The sequence below is a fragment of the Ictalurus punctatus genome, chromosome 19 (assembly GCF_001660625.3).
Source record: "Ictalurus punctatus breed USDA103 chromosome 19, Coco_2.0, whole genome shotgun sequence".
Taxonomy (NCBI): Eukaryota; Metazoa; Chordata; class Actinopteri; order Siluriformes; family Ictaluridae; genus Ictalurus; species Ictalurus punctatus.
The window spans coordinates 20425305-20450911 of NC_030434.2; the positions used below are offsets into that span (position 1 = coordinate 20425305).

The 25607-nt window shown below is 40.9% G+C and overlaps 1 protein-coding gene and 1 pseudogene across 4 annotated transcripts in view; both read right to left on the reverse strand.

The window, feature by feature from the left end:
- LOC108279781 (coiled-coil domain-containing protein 136) overlaps nucleotides 1-25607 on the reverse strand; it is a 53211-nt gene that overhangs the window by 11696 nt on the left and 15908 nt on the right. For all 4 annotated transcript variants that reach the window (XR_001815590.3, XM_017494257.3, XM_017494254.3 and 1 more), the window contains 6 exons: nucleotides 14540-14854; nucleotides 14271-14345; nucleotides 11428-11739; nucleotides 5502-5619; nucleotides 1465-1699; nucleotides 1226-1360 (listed from right to left, as the gene is read on the reverse strand). Coding sequence is in view for 3 of the 4 variants with exons in the window: in XM_017494257.3 (XP_017349746.1) it covers nucleotides 1226-1360; nucleotides 1465-1699; nucleotides 5502-5619; nucleotides 11428-11739; nucleotides 14271-14345; nucleotides 14540-14854 (1190 nt within the window). In the remaining variant the exon portion in view is untranslated. The remainder of the gene's footprint in view (nucleotides 1-1225; nucleotides 1361-1464; nucleotides 1700-5501; nucleotides 5620-11427; nucleotides 11740-14270; nucleotides 14346-14539; nucleotides 14855-25607) is intronic.
- LOC108279780 (probable ATP-dependent RNA helicase DDX46) lies at nucleotides 18582-21845 on the reverse strand (annotated as a pseudogene).

Genomic DNA, 25607 nt, shown 5'->3' on the forward strand with positions numbered 1-25607 from the left:
AGATAGATAGGTAAGATTATAAGAAAACATTAAATTAGTTCAGAATTTGATATAGTGCAGCATGTGTGGTGATTGCAGGGTGTATGGTCACACATTGGTTAGAAAGCAACAAAAGGAAGCGATGGCAGACCACATGAAAGGGAGAACAGAAAAAAACACTGCTATTAGAACATGCCAATGATGGTTAAATTACAAGACGAAGACCTCACACTCATCCCATCAATTATCTAGGGTCAAAAGCCATTTAAAGATCTTTGTCCACACTGTATAATTAGTACATGCTAGCAGAGGAACCCTGAGAGCATCACAGTGTAAGCAGGCTAAAAATGATAACACAAGCACCATGGGCGGTGAGTGAGTGATGTGAGACAAAATACTCAAACTGGACGGACAAAATATCTTTCACGGGATTAAATACAGAATTTGAAAATCAGTAATCTGGAATCTGATCCGATTTAAAGAATCTGGGTGCCCATTATTTTAGTGCACATTGGTACACAAGCATTAGTATTGCTCAGGAAAGCTAGTTGTCAGAATTGTTTTAAGTTTGTAATAAGAGTTAAGATGAGCTACAATAAATTTGATATAATAAATTTGAGCTATCAGTTTATTCGACTATTAGACCACACACATTGGGACAAATTGATACAGAAGAAAAAAGAAGAAAGCCCTGGGCTTCCGCTTGTACATTTGAGTGCAAATGTTAGTACACCCTAAAGACAAAAAGCAAAGGACAAAGAAATCATGTTTCACAGTCAAATAGGGTATGTTAAGATTTTAATAGTGAAACTCGTGACTAAATGCAGGATTAAAAAGGAAAATTAAATTAGTGACTAGATTAAGACACAAGCATTAGTATTTGATTTATGGCTTTGTAAGTATTTATTGAGGACATCATTATACTGTTATAACACACACAAGTGGACAAGTTGTGACAGAAAACATAAAGCCCATGACCAATGTGTGTGAAAAGGTGACCAGCTGATCAAGCTGAGACACACACGTTTGACCAATGATGACGTGATCTGAACAACATGGACATTGGGAGACAGAGTCTTCACTGATGACTGTAATCGCAAGCATTGAATATTGCACTGCAGAGTGTTTCATTATTCAGCAGTATAAATTGAAAATTTTATCCTAAGCAAGCAAAACTTAAGATCAGTAAATTAACTACATCTAAACTAGGGTGTGAATCACCATTCACCAGGTTTCAAACACTTACCTGGGCCTTCCTTCCTGCCAGCCTATCAAGCTCCGCCCTACAGCGCTGTAGCTCCAACTCCAGCTCAGCCCTTTCCTTCTGACTGCTCTCGTAAAGTCCTTGCAGCTCGAGAAGTTCTCCTTTTAACCCCTCACACTTAGAAAGACAGTGGGTGGGTGTTAAACATTCAGAGTACTTTCAAGAAGCCAAAGGGGGTGCAAACTTTTGCACTCAGTAGTATTTTGGTGGATGTATCATACCTCTCTCTGGACCTTGCATGCTCTCTCCTCAGCCTGTTTTAGCTGGTCTTGTAGAGTGATCACCTCAGAAAGCTCCTCAATCCTCTTCTCAGGATTCACAGCTTTGTTCTCGCTCGAGTTCTTCTGGAGACACGAGTTCACCTGATGAGTCATCTGTTCCGTCTGTAATATGCTCATGTAGACTTCGGCCTTCGCTGCCTGCTCCTCGTCCACTTTCTGACCGTCCTGCTCTTCTCTAAGAGCAGAGAAAAAGAGGCCGTGGAGCAGCTGTGCTAGACACTTACAGAGTGTGGTAAGTAGTGATGCTTAATACATCAAAGCTTAGTTTTTATAACCAACACACAACTCCATCCTACACAGGGTCAAGGGGGAGCCTGGAGCCTGGAGCCTATCCCAGGGAACTCGGGGCATGAGCTGGGGGACGCCCAGGATGGTGTGTCAACCCATCACAGGGCACAATCTCAAACACATTTGCACAATTTGGAAATGCTAATCATCCTACAACGCATGTCTTTGGACTGGGGGAGGAAAGCGACGTGCCCAAAGGAAGCCCTCAAGACACAGCGAGAACATGCCATCTCCACACACAGAGGGTGGAGGTGGGATTTAAACCCCAAACCCCAGGGGTGCGAGGCAAATGTGCTAACTAAACCACCATGCCCCGTCCCTAACGCACAACTCAATTCAAGTGTTTTTAGCTTCCTAGTGAAGATGGACAACCTGAAGAAAAGTAAGACAAACTTCAAAATTATGATCTGTGTGTGTGTGTGTGTGTGTATGTGTGTGTGTGTGTAGACGGAGATGTTAGAAGGAGCAATAGATCCTATCCTGCACATCAAAATTACATCCTACAACATGTTATTTTCATGCTGTTTAATTAAAAATTAACAAACTGTATCAATGTTCATATGTCATATTAGGGAAATTAAAAAAAAAAAGAAGAAGAAGAAAGAAAGAAAGAAAGAAAGAAAGAAAGAAAGAAAGAAAGAAGGATCAAATCCCTAGAATCTACTAGGCCTGAACACTTTTTCACAGCATTCAGAGCAGCTGGGTGGCCCATCCTGGGTAGGGATAATAATAAAATGGTTATTCAGTCACATGACCTAAGCCTCAAAGCCAACATCCTAAACATTCCTGAACTCCTGCACTCTGAATAGTGTTACTGCTGAACCAGAGCAATAAATCAGCCATTCTCAGGAATATTTCTGCAACAGATCTCACAAAGGCATGGGCTTCAACCAGGGGTGGAAAGTATAGCACTACATCTACTCTGATTACAATCCATAAGTACATGGTTCACTGTAATAGTACTTTTTGAGTATAATAAAGTGTTATTTGTCTTTTCACTTTTACTTGAGTTTAAAAAAAGAATATTCAACTTTGTTACATTTATTTTTTTTATCACTGCCTATTTAAAAAACTAATAACACAAATTTGAGACCCAGTCAAAATAAATCTGACGTTTCCTACCAAAAGTTTACACTTCATGCACCAAATGCTCAGTCAGCGGCAATGTCTGAGACAGTGGAGGCAGCTTAATTTCTCAGGTATCTTTAGTTTTAAATGCTTCAAAGGTAAACAATGACAAATAATGATCTTCAAATTAAAAGCTGTGGAGATATCAGCATTTCACAGTTCAACATGCAGAAACATGTACAGGTAAGCCATTAGCTAGCTGAGTGAGCTCGACTAGCTTGAGTTTTACAGTACGAAACTCATTTACATTATGTCTATTTAATGTGTAATATTAAACAGAAGAAAAGTAAAGTGCTTCTACAACCTATATGTAATGGTCTGGATAATGTGCAAGGGGCATCTTTGCTAGATAGCTAACTATGTAGCTAAAAACATGTATTAATTAACATGAGCTAGCTAACAAACAGAAATACAATAGTATTTGGCTAGTTATCTGGCCAGCTAGCATTACTTTTCTTAAATAGTCGAGACGATGTTCAATTCAGCATAGAATAGCATAGCTTACTTGGATAGTTAACATAATAACAGAATAGAAAATGTAGAATAAAATAGTTTAGGTTTAGTTGTGTCAGTTGTAGATGTGTAAAATGTAATTGGTAAATGGTAAATTGTGCACTTATATAGCGCTTTTATCCAAAGCGCTTTACACTGGTTCTCATTCACCCATTCACACAGACACTCACACACCAATGGTAGCAGAGCTGCCATGCAAGGCGTTAACTTGCCATCGGGAGCAACTTGGAGTTCAGTGTCTTGCCCAAGGACACTTCGGCATGTGGAGTCATGTGAGCCAGGAATCGAACCGCCAACCCTACGATTAGTGGACAACCTGCTCTACCACCTGATCTACAGCCGCAATTGGTGAAGTAATTACATAAGTAGTTTTTAACCAGATGACTTTTACTTACTTTACTTCTACTTGATCACTAATTTAACATTTAACCAACAGAAGTATTATTACAGTAGCAGTACTTTTACTCAAGCCAGTCTTTTGCACTCTTTCCATTACTGGCTACAACTGAGTAGATCCAACAAATATCATTGTTATAGAGCACTGAAACTCCCAAAGCCAATAAATGTGTGTTTTTGGTTAGTTTGAAAGAGATAAATACTTACAAATACTTGAACAACATGGGAACTATAGGACTGAGGAAAATTCTGAGGAAAATGTCATGGAAATTTTCTTTTTCAAAGATGTTTTTTTTTCAGTGAAGAAAAAGAAACAATCATTTGAGAGTGATTATAGACAGTTCCTAAATTCTCACATTTCTCCATATGTATTACATCTAGGATGAGGGATGCTGTACAGCATTATATGTCTTCGTGGTAAGTGCTTTGACAGAACTGCATGAAGGAATTTGACTCCTTGTTGTCCCACACAGTGTGTTTGATTACAACTTCTTTCTTTTTGTTTTGGTTTTGTAACATGAGGCATTTCTGAGTGAAACCAACACAAGTATTAGCAAACATCTCTTTGCACACATAGAGATATGGAAAGGGGAGCATAGTGTATCTTTAAGACCTATTTATTTTGTCATCCTGCTCCATCCTGCATCCATACATATGTATAACTGAAAGAATTAAGTCATAATAATAAATATCCATAATCTTCATTGTTAAAGGTAGCCTGCTAGTTTACATAAACTAAACTGACAGGAATTTTGATAAGATTTTTAATTATTTAAAAAAAAATAAAAAATAAATAAAAAAAAGACTGCTAATGAGGATAAGTAGTAACATGCGCTAACTGTACAGGTTATTTTTATGAAAACCATTTTGAGTTCAGTTATAAAACAAAGAAGAGGTGTGTCTGAGTTTATATAAGACACATGCATCTGTAAATAATATATGCCCATCTGTCCCAATTAAAGACAAATCTATTTGTACTATTTGATGAATTACCACCAGTCTATCATCAGCAGACAAACCATACCCAGTAAAACAGCTAAAATGTTCCTCCTCAGTGTTCACTGGGGGATGAAAGGGAAGGTGAAATCCATCCATCCATCCATTTTCTGTACTTCTTATCCTAGGGTCATGGGGAGCCTGGAACCTATCCCAGATGACCCAGGGTACGAGGCAGAGGACACCGTGAACAGGATGCCAACCCATCACAGGGCACAATCACACACACACTCACACACCCATTCACACACTATGGACAATTTGGAGAAGCCAATCAGCCTACAGTTCATATTTTTGGACTGGGGTAGGAAACGGGAGTACCCAGGGAAATCCCCCAAAGCGGGGTGAACATGCAAACTCCATGCACACAGGGGAGCGGTGGAAATCAAACCCCCAACTCGGGAGGGGTGGAAATCAAACCCCAAACCAAATGTGCTCACCGTTAAGCCAGGGAGGCGAAATATGACAATATTATCACTGGTAAATGTAATATAACATAATAATTTCCTCCCCACATGCATACATAGCATTTAGAGGACAAAGTCATGAAATAACACAATTAAGAAAAGACCAGGTTGACTTCAGGTTGGCTTTAATTGTTTCTTGGTCGACTGATCTCTGTGGCTGTTTGATTGACAGGCATCGTGGCCACTCACCTGGCTCTCTGCTGTTCCAGCAGCTGCAGTTTCTCAGCAAGGTGCTGGTTGTCGTTTCTCAAAGTCTGACACTCATCCATCAAGGAGAGACATTTATCCTTCAGCTGACCAACCTCTCCTGTCCAATCACAAATCAGGGACAGAATAAATGCTTTCAGTAAACTCTGAAAGGGATGAAAACAGAGTTGTAAATAATTTACATTATTATAGATGAATTGATAGTGAAAGACAAGTGAAATGTTTGTAACTAAAAGAAAAATGAATAAAAAAAATGATTTACAAAGGATCCTGAAAAGTGTATACCGTACACCGCAGAACAGTATATTCCAGTGTAGTGTAGTATTGTACAGTGCAGTGCAGTATAGTATAGTATTCTAGAAATTATAGTAGTATTGTATAGTACAGTATAATATGACAGGATGGTATGATGTAATGTGTATATTGTATTGTATGACAGGATGAATCCTTAAAATATGGTATAGTGTGGTACAATAAAATATAGTATAAAATATCATAGTATAGCACAGAATAGTATTGTATAGTAAAGAGTAGTATGATTGGATGCTATGGATCCTTTCTATAGGGTATAGGGTATATACTATATAGTAGGCCTGTAGAATAGCATAGTAAAGTATAACTATGTATTGTGTTTGTGTAGTGTAGTAGAGTATAGTATAAAATAGTATGACAGGCTGGTATAGATTCTAATAATATATAGTGTGAAACAATAGTGTGATAGAATACAGTACAGATTATTTAGTATAGAATAGCATAGAATACTATAGCATTGTCTAGTATAGTATAGCATAGCTTAGCTTAGCTTATCATAGTATGGAAAAGTATAGTATGGATTGGTGTAGTATGGTGTAGTTTACCATAGAATATCATACCTTATTATAGTATAGTATATTGCTCCTTATCACTATTATCAAATACAAATTGAAGGAATCTCTAGGAGGAACAATGCTCCAGTACAATTCCATGCCAAGCTGTTCTGGTGGCTTGTGGTGGTTCAGCACCCTACTAACACAATTTATGTTGGCTTTATATATAATGTGTCTCCCATCTGTATGAGTGCAAACATCCTTAATTAAAAGACTAACACAGAACAGCAGCTTGTTGTTGTTGCTTGGCAAACCAGCTAGTTCTTGTTTACATATCCGCCACAATGCCGCACCAGCACTTCCTCCTCCATCAAATCTAGTAGGGACAGTTTTTGTCCATCTTTATTTGCTGCCAGTATGATGCGTGTGTTATGCTTGAGTGTGGTCCAAAGAGCATCAGAAGGTCATGCAGAAAACCAGAGATTAGCTCAACCATTTTATCATGCTCTTTCCCCATCTGAGCCAAGATCAGATAAGAATGAATGATTTAGGTCATGTGACCACTGCAGTAATGTTTAATTCAGTATGCTCCTCCAGGCTGTGTGCAGAACTGAAAGGCATGCTGTTTACAGTTTCCAGCTTAATAGATGAGCTGAAGCCACTAAGCAGGCTGAGGGAAAGCAGAGGGCATCAACATTTCTGCAAACTCTGAAAGTAACGCTTCACCAGAGGTCCTCTCTCATTACGACATTAAAACATTCCATATGTGTTTCAGAGTTTGCACTAGCATTATAAACATCGGCCAAATAGTATACAAATGTACTGCAGGTCTACGGAAATGCTTGCTGTTTAAAGCGTCTTAACAAAAAAGGCTATTGTCAGGAAAAGCAGGTGATCTAATATATTTTCCATCAATGAACTAGTTTGTATGACATTAAAAGAGCACTAAGGAGGCATAAAATAGCTTTTTCCTTCCACATAATAATGCAGTCAGTGTGTTGCTTTATACACATTTGTAGCATTTCTGTCAATTTGGCAAAAGCCAGATTTAAACAGAGTTTTCAACAGAAAGATTATGAGAATGGTGTCGTGACAAACCTTCTGTAAACCATATGTAATCTGCTGCATCGTTACTGGTATAAAGAGTGTAAACACACTAACACACAGGCCAGCTGAGAGAGACAAGTGGAAAAAGGGATTCTAGAGAAACAGTAGATGTGAGACCAACTCTCCCTCACAGAACAGTAATATTCCAAATGAAAGAGCAATACTTAATTATCATTATGGACAGACTGTGTTACTATAAATCCTTTCTCTTTATCTCATAAGTAATTAGATTATTTTGAATGAACAGTACATTCTTAGAGTTTTGAGACATTTCTTTGTATTATGGATTTTGTTTAGATTATACACTCACCGTCCAATCAGCCAATCATGTGGTAGCAGCACAATGTATAAAATCATGCAGATACAGGTCAAGAGCTTCAGTTAATGTTCACATCAAACTATCTAGAATAGATTTTTTATTTTTTTTTAAAGATCTCTGTGACTTTAACCGTGTGGTGGTTGGTGTCAGATGGGGTGGCTTGAGTATTTCAGAAACTGCTGATCTCCTGGGATTTTCACACACTCTAGAGTTTACACAGAAAGGTGCGAAAAACATTGAGTGAGCAACAGTTCTGTGGGTGGAAACGCCTTGTTGATAAGAGAGGTCAGAGGAAAATGGCCAGATTTGTTTGAGCTGCCAGGAAGTTTGTCATAACTCATATAAGCGCTCTTTACAATCGTGGTGAGCAGAAAAGCATCTCAAAACACACAACATATCAAACCTTGAGGTGGATGATCTACATCAGCAGAAGACCACATCAGGTTCCCCTCCTGTCAGCCAAGAACAAAAATCTGAGGCTATCATGGGCACAGACTCACCCAAACTGTTGAAGACAGCTGAAGACTAGAAAAGTTTTGTTTTGTTTTTTTTTTTTATCTTAAACTGTCCAGTTTGGGTTATTTATTTACTGAAGGTCTTGACCTGTATCTGCAGGATTTTATACATTGCACTGCTGCCACATGATTGGCTGATAGTATAATTGCATGAATGTGCAGGTGTACAGGTGTTCCTAGTACACTCTGTTTTCATTCAACTCCATCCCACGGACATGTAACTGTCCAAGCAGTCATTATGTCCACAAAAAATTCTGAATCTTAACTTTAAATATGAACTCTCCTCTTACTTTTGTATCTCTCAGACTCTGTTCCTTCCTCCTTATCTATCTCACTATACAGTAATTTGAGTTTAATAATGATTTATAAGCTCATGGTAGACAGTCTAGAGCAATTATTTCTACAACAGAGAGTTTGACTCCAAATTACAGCCTTTCTAATGAAATGATGAATGAAATGATGATGATGTGAGATGCAATATTAAAATAAAGAGATTTCTCATCAGTTAGGTCAAGAATAAAACTATATATGAGATAAAATATATCAGTGATAAATAATACAAGATGTACAGTATAGGCTTGTAGTAATGCTTTGCTTGTATTTCCTCATTTGTAAGTAGCTTTGGATAAAAGTGTCTGCTAAATGAATAAATGTAAATAAAAACGGAAGGGTTTTTTGATGAGACGCACTTCAGACTGTTTTTTTGTTTGTTTGTTTGTTTGTATTTTAATCTTTTTAATGTTTTATATATATATAAAGGTTTGTACCTGACCAGGCTTTTACTAAAACTAATGAATTTAGTTGATTCAAAACTAGTAGCCTCATTTAAACCATTGCAGTCCTGACCAGGCAGTTACTAAGGAGGAATGAATTAACTCTGCAAATGCATTGTTCACATTAATGAATGGAGAATTTCTTTGTCCCTTTGTCCATCTCTTTGTAGTTACATCTGAGGTCTGAATACAGATGTGCAATGTGACTACGCTCCTATAACTCTGAATATGGCCCAAAATACATGAAATTCTCTCGCTATATATAAGAATTTACTGCACATCCACTTGCCCACCCACTCACCCACACACACACACACATTCACACACACACACACACACACACACACACACACTCACCTTTTAACTCTCCCTCGTTTATCATCAAGATTTACTGTATCGTTTCCCATTAATTCCACTCTACAGCTATACTCTCCCCAGTGTGTTTTCAAGCACAGGGTGTATCTATAAAACCTCCAGCACTAACCAAATTTACATCCTGCCTCCAAAAATCTGAAACTAAAAACTGCTGTAAAGTTTCACATACACACTGGAAGCTGAGATGCATCTGGCCAAATCATCCTGTTTTAAATCTCTTAAATCAAACCCATCATAAATTTATAATGAGAATTTTAGCTCAACATGGCAGAGGGCAGTACAATGAGACAGTAAGTGTGGTTTCTCCCTAACAGTGAGGAAGCAAAAAAGATCAAATACTAGAAGTACACATGAAAGAATACTAGACTGCAAAAACTTTTAAAAATGCAGCTTTAAGGTCATCTGATTTCTGATTTTCTTGTTTGGCCCAGGCACACAAAAACAAAAGTAAGAAATACAACACCAGTGCATGCAAACAATGGAGGTCTCCCACGCTCCCCAGACTCTCGTATATACACGCACATGCACATTCTCTGATTAATAGGCCCTGAGAGGCTGGTGGATGTACACTATGTTTCAACATAACTCTGCTGTGTTGGACTCGGCTTCACTCATAATTAGAGGCAGTCATATTCCAGTAAGAGGTTTCTGAGAGTTGGTTTGCAGTGGGTTTGTGAGTAGATTTTGTTGAGAGAGCCCTGATTCTCCATAGGAATGCATATCTGGGTGGTCTCTTCCTTCAGATCATGCAGAAATATGAGATGCCTGACAGAGGTTATGGTAATACGTTTGGTTGCTTGTGCTTTCCTATTTTGTACTGTATTACAAAACAGATGTGGCAATCATACTAACAATTAGTGATTAGAAATGTGATATAAGGTATAATATAATAAATATAATAATATAAGGTGCTATAGTACACTGTAGACAATCACTGTACTTTTTACCAAAAGAAATTATGTTCATAACCAGTATTACAAATATTGAATATATTACAGTATTAAACGTTCTGGGATGTTTTAATCATTTCCAGCAAATTATTTGAAATTGGATTTTCCTGAAAAGATGTGAGACTGATTTATAACTCTTTGTTGCCTAATTCACATTGATGCAAAGCTGGACATAATTTTACATATAGTATAGTATAGTAGAGTATAGTGTAGTATAGTATAGTGTAATGTGATATAGGGCAGTACAGTGTAGCATAATATACGGTTCAGTGAAGGACAGAAGCTTAGAGTATAATATAGTATAGTATAGTATAAGTTGATGAAGGACAGTACAGGATATAATAATATGGATCAGTGTAGTACAGAAGCTGATAGTACAGTATAGTACAGTATAGTATAGTATAGTATAGTGTAATGTGATATAGGGCAGTACTGTGTAGCATAATATATGGTTCAGTGAAGGACAGAAGCTTAGAGTATAGTATAGTATAGTATAGTATAGTACAGTGTAGTGTAGTATAGTGTAATGTGATATAGGGCAGTACAGTGTAGCATAATATATGGTTCAGTGAAGGACAGAAGCTTAGAATATAGTATAGTATAGTATAGTATAAGTTGATAAAGGACAGTACAGGATATAATAATATGGTTCAGTGTAGTACAGAAGCTGATAGTATAGTATAGTATAGTGTAATGTGATATAGGGCAGTACTGTGTAGCATAATATATGGTTCAGTGAAGAACAGAAGCTTATAGTATAGTATAGTATAATTTGATATAGGACAGTACAGTATAGCATAATATATGGTTCAGTGGAGTACAGAAGCTTATAGTATAGTATAGTATAGTATTGTATAGTATAGTATAGTATAGTATAGTATATACTATTTTTTTTAATGTCATATAGTATAGTGACATCTAGTACACTAGAAGGTAGCGTAGTAGTATAGTAGTGTGTTGTAATGCTCCAGTGCTTGCTCTTTATTTTGGTCTTTGATAACTGAATATTATATGGCATTATAGTATAGAATAATATACTGGAGTGGAGTGGAGAGTAACTGACCCTCTGTGCCTGTTTGTTCCTGCTCCTCCCTGCGTTGTCTCTTCATGCTGATCTCAGCGTGCAGTGTAGTCAGCTCTAACTCATACTCCTGCGTAGTGTTGTGAAGTCTCTCCAGCTCTGCCCGCAGCCTGCACAGCTCCTCCTGCAGGAGAGCGATGTCATTCTCTCGCTCAGCTGCCGCCTCCTCAGCTGCCTGCTGCAGCTCCTGCACCTCCTCCTGCGCCACACGCAGCTCCTCCTGGGCCTCCCACAGCTCGCTGGCCTTTTCCTCCTCCAGGCTGTCCAGCTCCTCCTGCACAGAGCGCAGCTGGGCTGCAGGGACAGAGAACGCATAATGGAACAACTGAGGAGAAAAATGGACCAATTATACAATGCTGATAAAAGAGTGGAAGCATAAGATGAGCTCCTGGTTCGTTATTGCATCCAATAAAACATTGACCTAGTGCAGACGTTTGGTAGTATAGAGTAGTATATATAGAGTAGTATAAACACATGCATACAAACAAATACAAACAGTCATTAAAAAGTTCTCTGCTGTGTGTGGTCAAAATAATCTGTTTTTCTCTTAAGTCACTTAAGGGTTCTCTGTTAAGTAAATTAACTGATACTACAGCTGCACTGGAAAATGCACCAAATCCAAAGTGATGACACAGGATACATACTACATACTCAGCATGAGTTTTTCTGAAGCACTACTGTAAATCTAAACTAATAGATTCATTAATGTGAATCACAGCTGAATTGTGGCAATAACATTAAACTGCTGTACAGCCATGAAGCCAAGAGTCTGAATCTGATATCGACTATATATTCAGTCAAAAACATGTTTAATGTGGAATCATGTGTTGTATTTTTCTGTAGTAGAGGTGAGATGAGACGCCTCCAACAGGAAGGACGGAAGACAAAGTCTAAGACAGAAAGTCCTGTCTAGATAAAGATAGGTCAGAGGTAAAGGCGTAACTATTTTTCCATAATTCTGGAAAAAATAGCCATGATTATTTTTTCGTATGTTTTCCACCATGGGAAAGTTGAACTACTACTCAATCGGATAGAGACAGGAAGTTGACCCTGAGCTTTCACTTTGCCTAAGCTCATGAATGTAACCTCGATTAGTACAGGCATAGATCAGGATCATGTATAAAACCTATCAGGTACTGGGTTAAGTCTGACTTTCTATGGTATAGAAATAATTTCTTTGCTCTTATATGATGCAGTCCAGTGTATTTAAAATAATTAGTATCATCCATAAAGAGAGCATTACAGAAGCAGAGCAGCCATTCTTTATTCTAGGCAGGGTTATGAATAAGAAAACAGGCTCTATAAATCAGAACAGATCTTTGGTTCCACCAGGGACAGGTGACAGATTAGAAATGTGTTTCCTCATTATTTACTGGTCAAGCAATAAAGGAAAACAAAACAGATTTCCATTCATCAACGTCTAAAGACTTTGCAGTATATTAATGGGAAATTGAATGTTGATATGGGGTTGAAGTTATTTGATAAAAAGTGAAATTGTGTTCTGTGTACAAAGGCAAAAAACAAAAAGCTGAGGATATACACTTACACATTTTGGAATGAGAAGGCATACGAATCAATATTTACTACTGTATACCACTGGCTTCCTGTAGCCGCCCGTGTCAAATTCAAGCCCTTGATGCTCATGTACAAAACAGCACCCCCCTACCTCAACACTCTCCTTGAGGCTTATGTTACCTAACGCAACCTGTGATCAGTTAACGCCCGACGCTTAGTAGTACCTACTCAGCGTGGCTCACTGTCCCTTTCCAGAACCTTCACATTAACCGTCCCTCAGTGGTGGAATGACCTTCCAACCTCAATCCGGACAGCAGAATATATCACTATCGTCAGAAAACAGTTAAAGACCCACCTCTTTCGTGAGCACGTAACTAACCGCTAAAATGCCAACCCCACAATATTTATAAAAATAATAAAAATTTTAAATTTTTAAACTTACGCCTCTACTCTGTGCACTTTGCTTCTCTAGAACTCAATTAAAGATCTTGTATGGTTGTGATACTTGTATTGATCTCCGTTTAATATATCGCTCTGCTTGTATTTCCTCATTTGTAAGTCACTTTAAAAGCTTCTGCTGAATGAATAAATGTAAATGTAAATGTATATAATCCATCCATCCACTTTCCATACCGCTTATCCTACACAGGGTCACAGGGGAGTCTGGGGCCTATCTCAGGTAACTTGGGGCACAAGGCAGGGGACAGCCTGGATGGTATCGCAACCCATCACAGGGCACGATCGCACACCCATTCACACACTACAGACAATTTTTGGAGATGCCAATCAGCTTACAACACGTGTTTGAACTGGGGGAGGAACTCGGAGTACCTGGAGGAAACCCAAGAAGCAAGGGAAGAACATGAAACTCCATGGACACAGGGAGGATCTGGGATTCGAACCCCCAACACCGGAGGTGCAAGGCAAACATGCTAACCACTAAACCAATTCCATTATGATTTAAAGCAATAAAATCATATTAGCTTATTTTAATCAAAACTACATGATGAGTTATGTCATGATACACATCAGTACATTTGCACACTAACTGTTCTTGTTGTGAACAGGACATCGTTTCTTTTGATAATATTTGTTAATAAAAAAAAGTAATTGCCCCTCTTACACGGTTTTTAAATGCTATTCTCTTAAATGACACTTCTCTGACTATTTCCTGGGCACTTTGTTAGATAACTACATACCATGATGCACATCAAGTGTGGTGAACTGTGTTCAGGTGCCACGATGTGGTTTTTGACACATTCCCCATCCTTAAAATGTGGTTCTGCGTGCATTTGTCAGTATTGAGATACCTTGAAGCCTTTGGATCTGTCTCGTGAAGCTCTCGGCCTGATTGGCACTGGCTAAGCGCTCGTCCTCCAAAAGGCCTACAGAGATGTGAAGAGAGGAAGAATGAGTGAGAGAACTAAAGCTTTGTATGTGTGTGTGTGTGTGAGAGAGACAGCTGGTCACACACGGCAGTGACAGCTGAGCATGCTGATTGGGAACTCCCAGCAGTTATATTACAAAAACAACATGCCTTCCACTCATCACACACACATACACACACACACATACACACCCTGCAGCTCAGTGTAGCTCTCCTCATGCCTCTGGGACACCTCCCTGGCCTCTTCTAGCTCCAACAGCAGCTGAACCACCTGCGCTCTCAGCTCCTCCAGCTCATCCTCCTCCTCCATTCCTCGCTTCTCCTCTCTTTCTCCATCTCTAGCTTTCTCCTCCTTCACCTCCTTCTCCTCCTCCAGGCCTTTCTCTCCGTTCCCCACTTCCACCTCCTTCTCCTCCTTCTCTTCATTGTCGTCCAGGGATTCACGCTCTTTATCCGTCAGTCCACCACCCAAACCCGGGAGGTCAGCCTTCAGCTCGCACAGATCATCTGAGACAGAGAGAGAGTGTGAGAGACTGTGATACTGAGACTGTCAATCATTTTAGAAGAGAAGAAAAATTATTTTTCAGTAAATAATGCTAGATAACAGACGATGAGAAAATACAGATCATCTTGGTTCAGGGAGACCCTGCAGTCTGTGTGTTCTCAGAGATTAGGTCATCGTATTGTTTACGTATATCCTGTTCTTTGTTTTGTTTTAATTTACTTTAATTAATTGTTTTATTTCTTTTTTGTGTGTTGCTTTGGCATTAAAGTGATTTTGTAACATTAACACATCAGCCTCATGTTCTCTCTCTCGCACACACACACACACACCAGTAGCTATGTTTCCATCCATAACTTGCAAATGTAACTGTTGTGAACAGGGGTTCCCAAACTTTTCCAGGACAAGGTCTCGCAAATGGCATTAACATTTGACCGAGGCCCCCCTTTTGCAAGATGTCTTTCAAACACATTAAAATACAGACTTTTGAATATATCCCCCTTTTTTATTAATAAAAACATCTTACATCTTTAAATTACATTAGGAATTGATTGTGTGTGTGTGTGTGTGTGTGTGTGTGTATTTTTTACACCAAATTGTTGAGGCCCCCCATGCGGCACCCACTTTGAAAACCACTGACATAAAACATTTGCGAATAAAGCACCGTTTCCATCCCACATGTTCAAGAGAACAAAATCGTCACTTCTGGGGAAATTGGAACATCGCGCTGTCCGCCATTTTGACTTCTCTGAACCAATTATCCAATCACATGATTTGTTGAGGGAAAGTCACATGACTTTTTTCGCGCATTGAGGAATTTATTCGGTAAATGTGTTTCTATCAAAGTTTATGTGCATGTCTTCTCATCGAATAAAAAAATTATCCCCCTCAATTGAGCACATACGTTTAATGTTGATTTAATTTGTATCTGGTGTTTCCATCCAGTGTTTTTTTTATTATTATTATTTTGCGATATCCCAAAATTCACATAAAAATACATGGATGGAAAAAACATGGCTATTGAGAGTACCAGAGGTCCTGCCCTACAGAGTCACCAAACTCTTTGTGATGACCAGACCGTCCACTTTTCACCTGTTGCCTATTAGGGATGATTTACATACAAACACACATACACACACACACACATACACACACACTGCACTGATCATAATCTTGAAAAATCAGCAACGGAGCCACCTACTGTCAAAAATGGGTACAAAGTAAAAGAATGCAATGTGAGAAACCAGAGATTTCAAAACTCTAAAAAAAAAAATTAATAATTAAAAACCAGAGATTTTAAAACATTGATTTTTGATCATATTATTTGCTATGTGCACTAACATGTAGTCCAGGTCATTTATCTGACACATGCAGAGGAAGAGGGAGCACTAACTTATGTATAGAACAAGATTACATTTGCATCGAGATTTGTTCTAGCTGTATAACGACTATTATTACTGAATTGGTTTTCTAGATTTCCTAACACTCTGGGAATTTAGTCAAAATAACACAATAGTGATTTAAATCAACATGAGCTGACTGTAAATGTGATGATGCATGAATTGCAGAGAAGTTCTAAACCTCACACAGATGGAGTGGAGAACCTTATTTTAAGAGTGGCAGGTGTGGCCTGACCAAGGAAGGCAGACAGCTGAAACATTTGAGTATCCTCTAACCTTTCAACTCCCAGCTCTCCATTCCAACCCCCCCACACATACACCTGTGTGAATATGTGAACTGAGGAACCCTCAAACCCCCCACCCCACCCCCCAACACCATCAAACCACGTTATTATTCACGTGAGTACAACTGTCCTCATGTAAGGAATGAAAATGTGTAATCATTGGCAAATTGCCGTGGAATAGGAATAAAACACTTCTGGAATAAGAATTAAGAATTAAGAATAAAACACATGCTGTTATAGGAAAATAATCAACTCCAGGGTGATAATGGCCACGTTAAACAGTACAACAGCAAGTCTCAAAGTGTTTTAGTCTTCTTCTACCAAAGCAAATTTGCCAAAAATTACCCATTTTCATTCATTAAAAAAAAACACCATCATTTTTATCTATTTACAGTTACATTTAATCTTGTGGAACATAAGGTATGAACATTTGTTCCTTCACCAGCTTCTCTCATTATTTCCTCTCTAAAAAGTGCATCTTGTCATTATTCATGAAAAAAAAAATTCTCCATCTTTACCAAGGAGGAAAACATTGCCTTTGACTGTTACAAAGCACTGACACTGGAGACTCCTTCCAAAACTGTTCAATACCACTACACTACAGACAATTTAGAAATGCCATTCAGCCTACAACACGTCTATGAACTGGGGGAGGAAACCGGTGTACCCGGAGGAAACCCCCGAAGCATGGGGGAAACATGCAAACTTCACACACACACGTGTGAAGGTGGGAAACGAACCACCAACACCGGAGGTGTGAGACAAACACATGATAACATGCTAACCACTTAGCCACTGTGCCCCCTACTGTTAAAAGGATCTACAGCATCCTAGTAGAAAACTTCACCATATCAACAATTATATGTTTTTCTTTGTTTAAAAAACCAACACATTTTTTGTTTATTACTAGTCGTAAATGATGTTGAGCGTCCGCCATGTGAGTCTGTGTAAGTTATATATTGTTCTATAGGAACATGTGAATTAATAAAACCTTGCAGCCAGAGATACTGTCCAAGCTGCTGTTACAGTGTAGAAAATGAATCAACACTTTCTGACCAATTGGGTTTGAGAATTCAACAGCAGTGTAGTATAAAAAATACAGTACACAATGCACAGTATCTTACTGGTCTCATTTTTATTCTATGGAATCTGTCTGCCTTGGTGAGGGCATTGGTTTAAAAAAAATAAAGAAAAGATTTTATTTGCTGTCATTAGATTCCACTTCTTCATAGACTGTTTGTTTTATTATATACAGTGAGAATGTGAGAATTGAGACTAGTTTCAGTATCAGTCCTGTGTGTTTGTGCAGTTTATGTCTGAGCAGGAGGAGAAGTCATTCAGTCATTCAGAGCCCATGGGGAACGTCAGTAAGTCAGCATTAAGCAGACAGTAAATCGATCACAGACTGACCTCACTCCATTCTGCCCTCTTTCTTCTCTCCTACACTCCTTCTCTCTCACTCATCCCTCATCTGAAACCAGACTCAGGAGCCAGGAGGAAAAAAATAAACTCTCTCTGTCTGTCTCTCTCTCTGTCTCTCTCTCTTTCTCTGTCTGTCACTCTCTCTCTGTCTCTCTGTCTTCTGTCCTTTTCTCTCTCTGTTTCTCTTGCTCTGTTTCTTTGTGTAGCTCTCTCATTACTTGATTAGGTGTTATAAAGGGGCTTTGTGTGAAGTCCTTGGCAACAGGTTACAATTTGTTTACCTTTTAAGTCCTCGATCTAATTTTTGTCATATGTTTTTGTGAGAATTGGTAGGACAAGTAGGTAGTTTAGTAACTGTAATAAAGGTCTTTTGAATATTCTAATTCATTCTCTCTCTCTCTCTCTCTCTCTCTCTCTCTCTCTCTCTCTCTCTCTCTCTCTCTCTCTCTCTCTCTCTGAGAGAGCTCTGAGAAGCTGGATGTGCTGTTTCTCATTCCTCCTTCTTCCTTTGTGGATGTGTGTGTACAGTTATGAAATATTTTTTTTGATGCACAGCACAGTTCGAAGGCTCATTATGTTTAAAATATTTTATTGGTTTAAAAGAGAATATACACAATGAATATGAGACTGAACTGAGAGCTGAATGAATCACTTCACAGGTCATTTAATCAGTCAAATAAACAAAAATCACCTCTTTACGTCACTGTCAAACACAACGAAAAAACAGAATGGTCTTCGTCTACACAACTATGTATCGGCCTTTGGCTGTTGGCTGGTATGAGTTTTGCAAGCGTATGAGCTCTTCTTTAATGAGCCGTGTGATTTTTGCTTTTGCTTTCTGCACTGCCAACTCATTTTCACTCTCGATGGCAAGGTAAATCTTGCATTCTCCCTCTTTGGGTTCTTTCCCAGGAGGGAAGTATGTCCATCTGATGGTGATGGTAGCCTCTGAATATTCGCCAATCCTGTGCAGAGCCTCTTTAGACGTCACCTTCAACCTCGCCGTCTGGGGAAAGTCGTTGATCTCTAACTCCTCTTCATACCTCTTGACACTCTCTGCCTGTTCAGCATTCTGTCGCTCCTCCTCCAGTTTCTCTATGGGTGTGTAGTTCAGCTTGGCGCTGATTTTCTTTGCGAACTGCCCATCAATGGTCTTAGCGTAAATGGAGGGTGCGATCATGGTGCCACCCCTCATGATTGCGTCTGTTGCATTACGTCCTGAGATTCTGCGCTGAGGTTTTTCTGTGCGTTGATCTTCAGTGCCAGTTTCTTGGCGATCTCAAGTTTCTGAATGTTTCCAGCTGAAGGTGCAGTGAGACCACCAAGTCCTGCAGCAGAAACACTGAGTCCTGAACCTGACGGTGCAGCACCCACCGGAGCGGCCAAGTCCTTCACACGCTTCTTAGCGTTAAACATGCTTTCGATCTGCTCATCTATACCCAGTGCTGTGTCCTCGTCATCTGAGTCATAAAGACCAAGTGCCGCTTTCTGCAATTTCTTCCTTTCGTTAGCCAGAGCATGTTCAGTCTCATCGAACTTAAAGCCTTTCCCTGAAAACCCACTGCTGCTCTTAATACTCTTCTCCTCCACTTTCTGCTGCTCCTTGAAGGTAGCCCAAAGCTGCTTGAGTTCAGGAGGAACTGAAGACCGTGACAACTCCATATGACAACTGTAATGATGTCACCTGCATATTGCACCTGATCCTGAGTGATAAACATGTATGCGTAGCCCTTATTTCCAGCTCTGCCAGTCCTCCCGGCACAGTGGACATAGTCCTCATAATGATTGGGACAGTTGTAGTTCACCACTAGAATGAGATGCTTTACGTCCAGGCCTCTCGCTGCCACCGATGTGGCCACCATCAGCAGACACGCCCCGCTCTTAAAATCGTTTATTATACTCTCCTGATCATACTGATCGATTCCTCCATGCAAAGACATGCAGGGGTACGAGGCCTTCATCAGGTCTTTCAGCAAGCCGTCTGCGTGTTCCTGTTTATCTACAAAAATAATCACTGAGCTTTTCTCCTGATAATGACCCAAAATCTCCAACAGCTTCAGGAACTTCTTCTCCTCCTCAATCACAATCACAAGCTGCTCCACATCTGAACACACCACGCTCCTTCCCCCAACCTGAACCTTGATTGGTTTGTTGAGGATACGGCAAGCTAAAGCCTCCATCACTCGAGGAAATGTTGCTGAAAACATCACTGTCTGACGATCCAGCTGCACGTTATCCACTATGCGCATTACCTGCGGTTCAACACCCATATCAAACATTCGATCGGCTACATCGACTACGACATACGTGACTCTGTGCAGGTTCGTGACTCGTCCACTGTTGGCTCTCAGCATGTCGATCATTCGACCAGGAGTGCAGACAATGATTTCACCTCCACGCTTCAGCTCTGCTATCTGCTCGCTGATGCCTGTTCCATTGTACACAAACACCACTCTGAGCCCCAGTGGATTGGAGAATTTTTTACACTCTTTAGTGATCTGCAGAGCGAGCTCACGTGTTGGTGTCATGATCATCGCAATAGGCCCCTCCCCCTCCTCTAGGGGTCGTTGGTCTAAAATATGGTGAAACATTGGCAGCAGAAATGCGATGGTTTTCCCACTTCCTGTTTTGGCAATGCCGATGAGGTCACGTCCGGACATGATGGCGGGAATGGCCTGAGACTGGATGGGCGTAGGATTCTCGTAGTTATGCTTTTTAAGGGCATTTAAGACCTTCATGGTTGGTCCACACTGCATCCAGGTCTTTATGGTTTTGGGACAGCCTTTCCCCTTCACCGAGATTCCCTCAAGCTCAAGACGATACTCATTCACATCCTCCAGTTTCATTTTGGCCAGTTCAGGAACTTCTACGTAGAAATTCTTGTGGTAGGATTCGTACTGGATTTTCTGATGATCGACAGGCACCAGAATTTTCCGCTGTTTGGTCTGGAAGCCGGTGAGAGCCGTTTGCAGGTCCACTTCCTCCTCCTCTGACGAATACTCCATGGCATCCTGATCGTTCTCCATTAATTCCCCTTTCTTTTTGGTGATGTAAGGAGTCTTCTTCGTCTTCACCACCGTCACCACTTTTGTCACAATCATGCCTCCTTTTTTGTCGTTTGTACTTCTTCAATTCCTCATTCACTTCCTCCATGTAGGCATCCAGGTTGTCAAGCTCTTCCCCTCCCTCCTTCTCCATCAGCTCTGCTTCCTCCACCTTCCTGTCCTTCTCCTTATCCTCGTCTTCCTCTCCCTCTTGATCCACTGAGGCCAGACCCTCTTCTTCATCATCATCATCATCATCATCCTCCAGGCTCCACTTCTTGCCCCGTTTCATCTCTTCGAGCGCCTTTTTGATCTCGCCAATGTTCTCCATGGCCTTCTTCCTCTGCTCCTCCCTCCATTTCTCCACCCGCTCCTTCCTCTTCATCATCACCTTCTCCAGTGTCGTCTGGTCAAAGGCCTGACCCTCCACTCGCTCCTCCTCTGTCTCCTCTTTCTTCTTCTTATCTGCTGACTGCTCACCACCATTTGACTTCTCCTTGCTTCGCCCTTTGCTGCGGCTCCTCGACCTCCTGCGCTCATGACTTCTGGAGCATTTATGCTCACGACTCCAAGACCGCCTCTGTCTCTTGCAGTCTCTGGACCGTGATCTCCTCCGCTCTATGCTGCGTGATCGTTCCCTGCGTCCCCGCTCATGTGCTCGATCCTCTTTCTTCACTCGCTTAGTGTCAGGAGAGCGGCTTTTAGAGCGACTGCCCAAGTGTCTTCGCGACGATGAGCGCTTCTGGTAATGTCGAGACTCCGGTTCCATACTGTCTGTAAACTGTACAACTGTTTCACGACGTTTTGTCCTTTGTTATGCAGAGCGAAAGATCAATGCAGCCTTACCACTGCCGGTAGAAATCATCAGGAATTTAGAATTAGAATTCGAAGGCTCATTATGACACTGAGCCGCCACGTGTCTCATACATGCGTCACTGCACTGACAAGCTGAACTGTGTGTGTGTGCGCGCATGAAGTCACTGCTAGTTCATTCTCAGAAGCAATCTCAAGTTCATGAATTAATGACAAGTTGTAAATATATAAAAGAAGGAAGCATCGTATCAGATTACACACTTGCAAAATGAAAGCGTCCTCTCAGCGGTGTCACGTGTAATAAACACTCCTGGTTTTAATAGCTGTCATGCTTCAATTTCTAACCTGCGCGGAGCTGGATGCAGGAGACGACAGGCCTGACGAGACGATTGAACACTGATCCTCTTAGATCACTATGGAGGATTAATGAAATCTGTTCGACAGGAGATAATTGCTTTCTCTCTCTCTCTGCGCATGCACAGTAGTGGAGCGAGTGTGGTGTGTTGAGCGTGTGAGAGCGGTTGGCGTTTTGCCAACTTTTTTCGGCATTTAATGCAATTTGTTCTGTGTACACATCTCGGATTAATTACTTCTTTTGTGTGAACGAGTGTGAAAGTGAGCATGTGCATGTGTGTGTGTGTGTCTCAGTGGAGGAGCATGGCGGCTCCGAACATGCGGCTGTGTGAGAGTTTAACTCCGGCACGGTGTGAGAGTGGTGTGCGGGGCGAGTGTGGAGGACTGTGTGTTAGCGGTAGGAGAAGTGGTGGGGCATGAGAACATTGTCTCGGCCTCCTGCATGAACAATGCGACCGTATTGTCTGTGAATGACGTTGATAGGGCAAACAAGCTAGTCCAGAAAGGGATTATACTTAATAATGAGCTTACAATGGTTTCTTCCCTAAATTCCCCATCCAAAAAGATTATATTGTCTAATGTCCCTCCTTTCATCTCCGATGAGATATTATCCAAAGAACTGTCTAGATACGGGCAACTGGTCTCCCCCATAAAGAAAATCCCCCTTGGCTGTAAGTCCCCACTGGTTAAGCACTTGGTGTCTTTTAGAAGAATGGTTTTAATGATTCTGAAGGATGGAGCAGAAGAATTAAACCTAGTGTTTAAATTCAGTGTAGAAGGTTATGGCTACAGCACTTTTGTATTTTCAGACGCAGACATGAAATGTTTTAAATTTGGCAAAATAGGGCATCTTGTCCGGTCCTGTCCTGAGAGACAGAGTGACCCCGGTGTTTCTGAGCGACCGGGGCAGGACATAGCTGGGCCTGCTGGAGCCGTTCCCCCTGTGGCTGCAGCTTGGCCCGCTGCTGATAGCCCCAGAGTTGCTGCTGCACCAGAGCCCAGTGAGAACCAACCCCAATCCCAGCCTGTAGCCCAAGAGCTCACGAGGGCTACACCAACTCCAGAGAGGCCCCGCTTGCCTAAACTGGCTCCAGAGAGGCCTTGCTTGGCCGAACTGGAGAATCCTTGCTTGACCGATAAAGACACAGTGGATTCTGACGCAATGCTGGAGATACCTGCGCTGGCAGAGGCAGATACAGGGGTGCAGAGCAGTCACTCAGAAGCACCAGTCACTACGCCGGGGAATGGGGGAGACGTGGAGATGGAGGACAAACCCATGTTTAAAGTACCGAACAAGCAGAAAAAACGAGGTAAGGGACAAGGGAGCAAACAGACCAAAAAAGACACTAAAGTAGACGAAAAAGAATCAGACAGCGATGATTACATGTCAGATTCTGTTTTTAACTTTGGCTCTCAGGAAGTACAGCGAGACGTTGTATACTGTGTGGAGGACATTAATGAGTTTTTAAGAAGCACCAAGTAGCAAAAAAAACGTTGTACTAGAAAACTATTTCTCCAGATATAAAACAGCTTATTCATGATGTCAAACATTTTAGAAGGGAAGGAGCTTTTATTGACACAGAAATCTTTCGAGTGAAGAAATTGATTACTAAAGTAAGCAAAGAAACTTCTGATGATGACCAGTAGAGTGTTTGGTGTGTTTTATATTACAATGGGTTTTATCATCTGCTTGTTTTATCTACACTTTGTTCTTATGACTGGGATTCGTATTGCAAGTTTAAACATTAACAGGGCAAGAGAACACGAAAAACGTGTAAAGTTATATGAGTTACTAAAGCAGAAGCGTATTGATGTAGCTATGTTGCAAGAAACACATAGCAATGTTAACAATGCTACTAACTGTCAGGCATGCTGTATACTCTAGCATCTGAACCTCTTTTATGTAAACTGAGAAATCAACTTTCTGGTTTTAAGATATCTCACCCCAGTGCTTCCCTGTGTCTCTCAGCATATGCAGATGACTTAGTCGTAATGCTGGGAGCACAGACTGATGTGAGTATTTTAATTGATGTTTTAAAAGATTTTGAGATTTTGGCAAAAAGTGAAGCCATTTTAGTTGGAGAGTGGGGTGGTGGGCAGCCCACATTACCAGCTGGTTTGGTGTGGGAAAAGGGTGGTTTTAAGTACTTGGGTGTTTATCTGGGCAGCACTGAGTTTTTAAATAAAAATTGCAAGGGTGTTTTTCAAAAGGTGAAGGGCAGGTTGAGCAGGTGGAAGTGGCTGGCCCCAAAATTGTGTTACAGGGGACGAACGCTGGTCATCAACAACTTGGCAGCATCAACCATGTGGCACAAGCTGGTATGTGTGGATCCACCGCCAAACCTGCTCTCAAACATCCAGGCCATGCTAGTGGACTTCTTCTGGGACCGACTACACTGGATCCCTCAAAGTGTCCTTCATCTGCCCAAGGACAAGGTGGGGCACGGGCTGGTCCACATAGCCAGCAGAACTGCAACGTTTAGACTCCAGTTCATCCAGAGACTCCTCACTGGACGTGAGAGGCTGGTATGGAGAGCAGCAGCTTATAGGCTGTTACACACAGTAGGAGGACTGGGATTGGACAAAACTTTGTTTTTAATGGACACAAGAACACTAGACTTTGCTGGATTACCAGTTTTTTATTGTGGGCTTTTTAAAATATGGAACCTTTTGAAAAAACAAATCAAGGGGTGCAGAACACCACACTGGCTGCAGGAGGAACCCCTGGTGCATGGTGGGCGAATAGACATCTCTGGTGTGACCACACTTTCATCATCCAGAGTTCTGGTTTCATCAGGGATTGTGACACTCCGGCAGCTGGTGAACATCACAGGAGCGGACCTGTCACGGGCTGAGGACTTAGCAGCGCGCCTGGGACTACGGTCCCTACGCGTTGTGAATAAGCTCCTACATCACTGGAGGTCCACCCTAATGTCAGAGGAGCGTGCTCAGCTGATGGACAATGAAACAAGCAAGACTGGGCCTACAGAGGAGGAACCTTTTCCCTAGCTGGGCATCGCTCCAGATCTAGATGGGTGTGGGAGCACCCTCCTGGAGTTCAGAGGTGACATGAACATTGAGACAGCGTCCAGTAAGCTCCTGTACAAAGCCTGCGTGAAATTTTTAAATAAGAAAAAACTGAATGGGAGAGTGGACACCCCATGGCGAAGTGTACTGGGTTTTAATGATGATATTAAACTAGAGTGGAGGGCACTATACAAACCACACTTAACCAAAAAATTTGCAGACCTCCAATGGAGGATGTTACATGGAATTGTTTCAGTGAATTCTTTTATCTCCATTTTAAACCCTGAGGTCTCACAGGAACGCCCATTTTGTTCACAGAGAGACAGACTGTTTTTCATACTTTTATACAATGCTCCAGGTTGCAGCCATTGTTTGTGTTTTTAAAGAACATCCTGAGATCATTTTATGTGGATT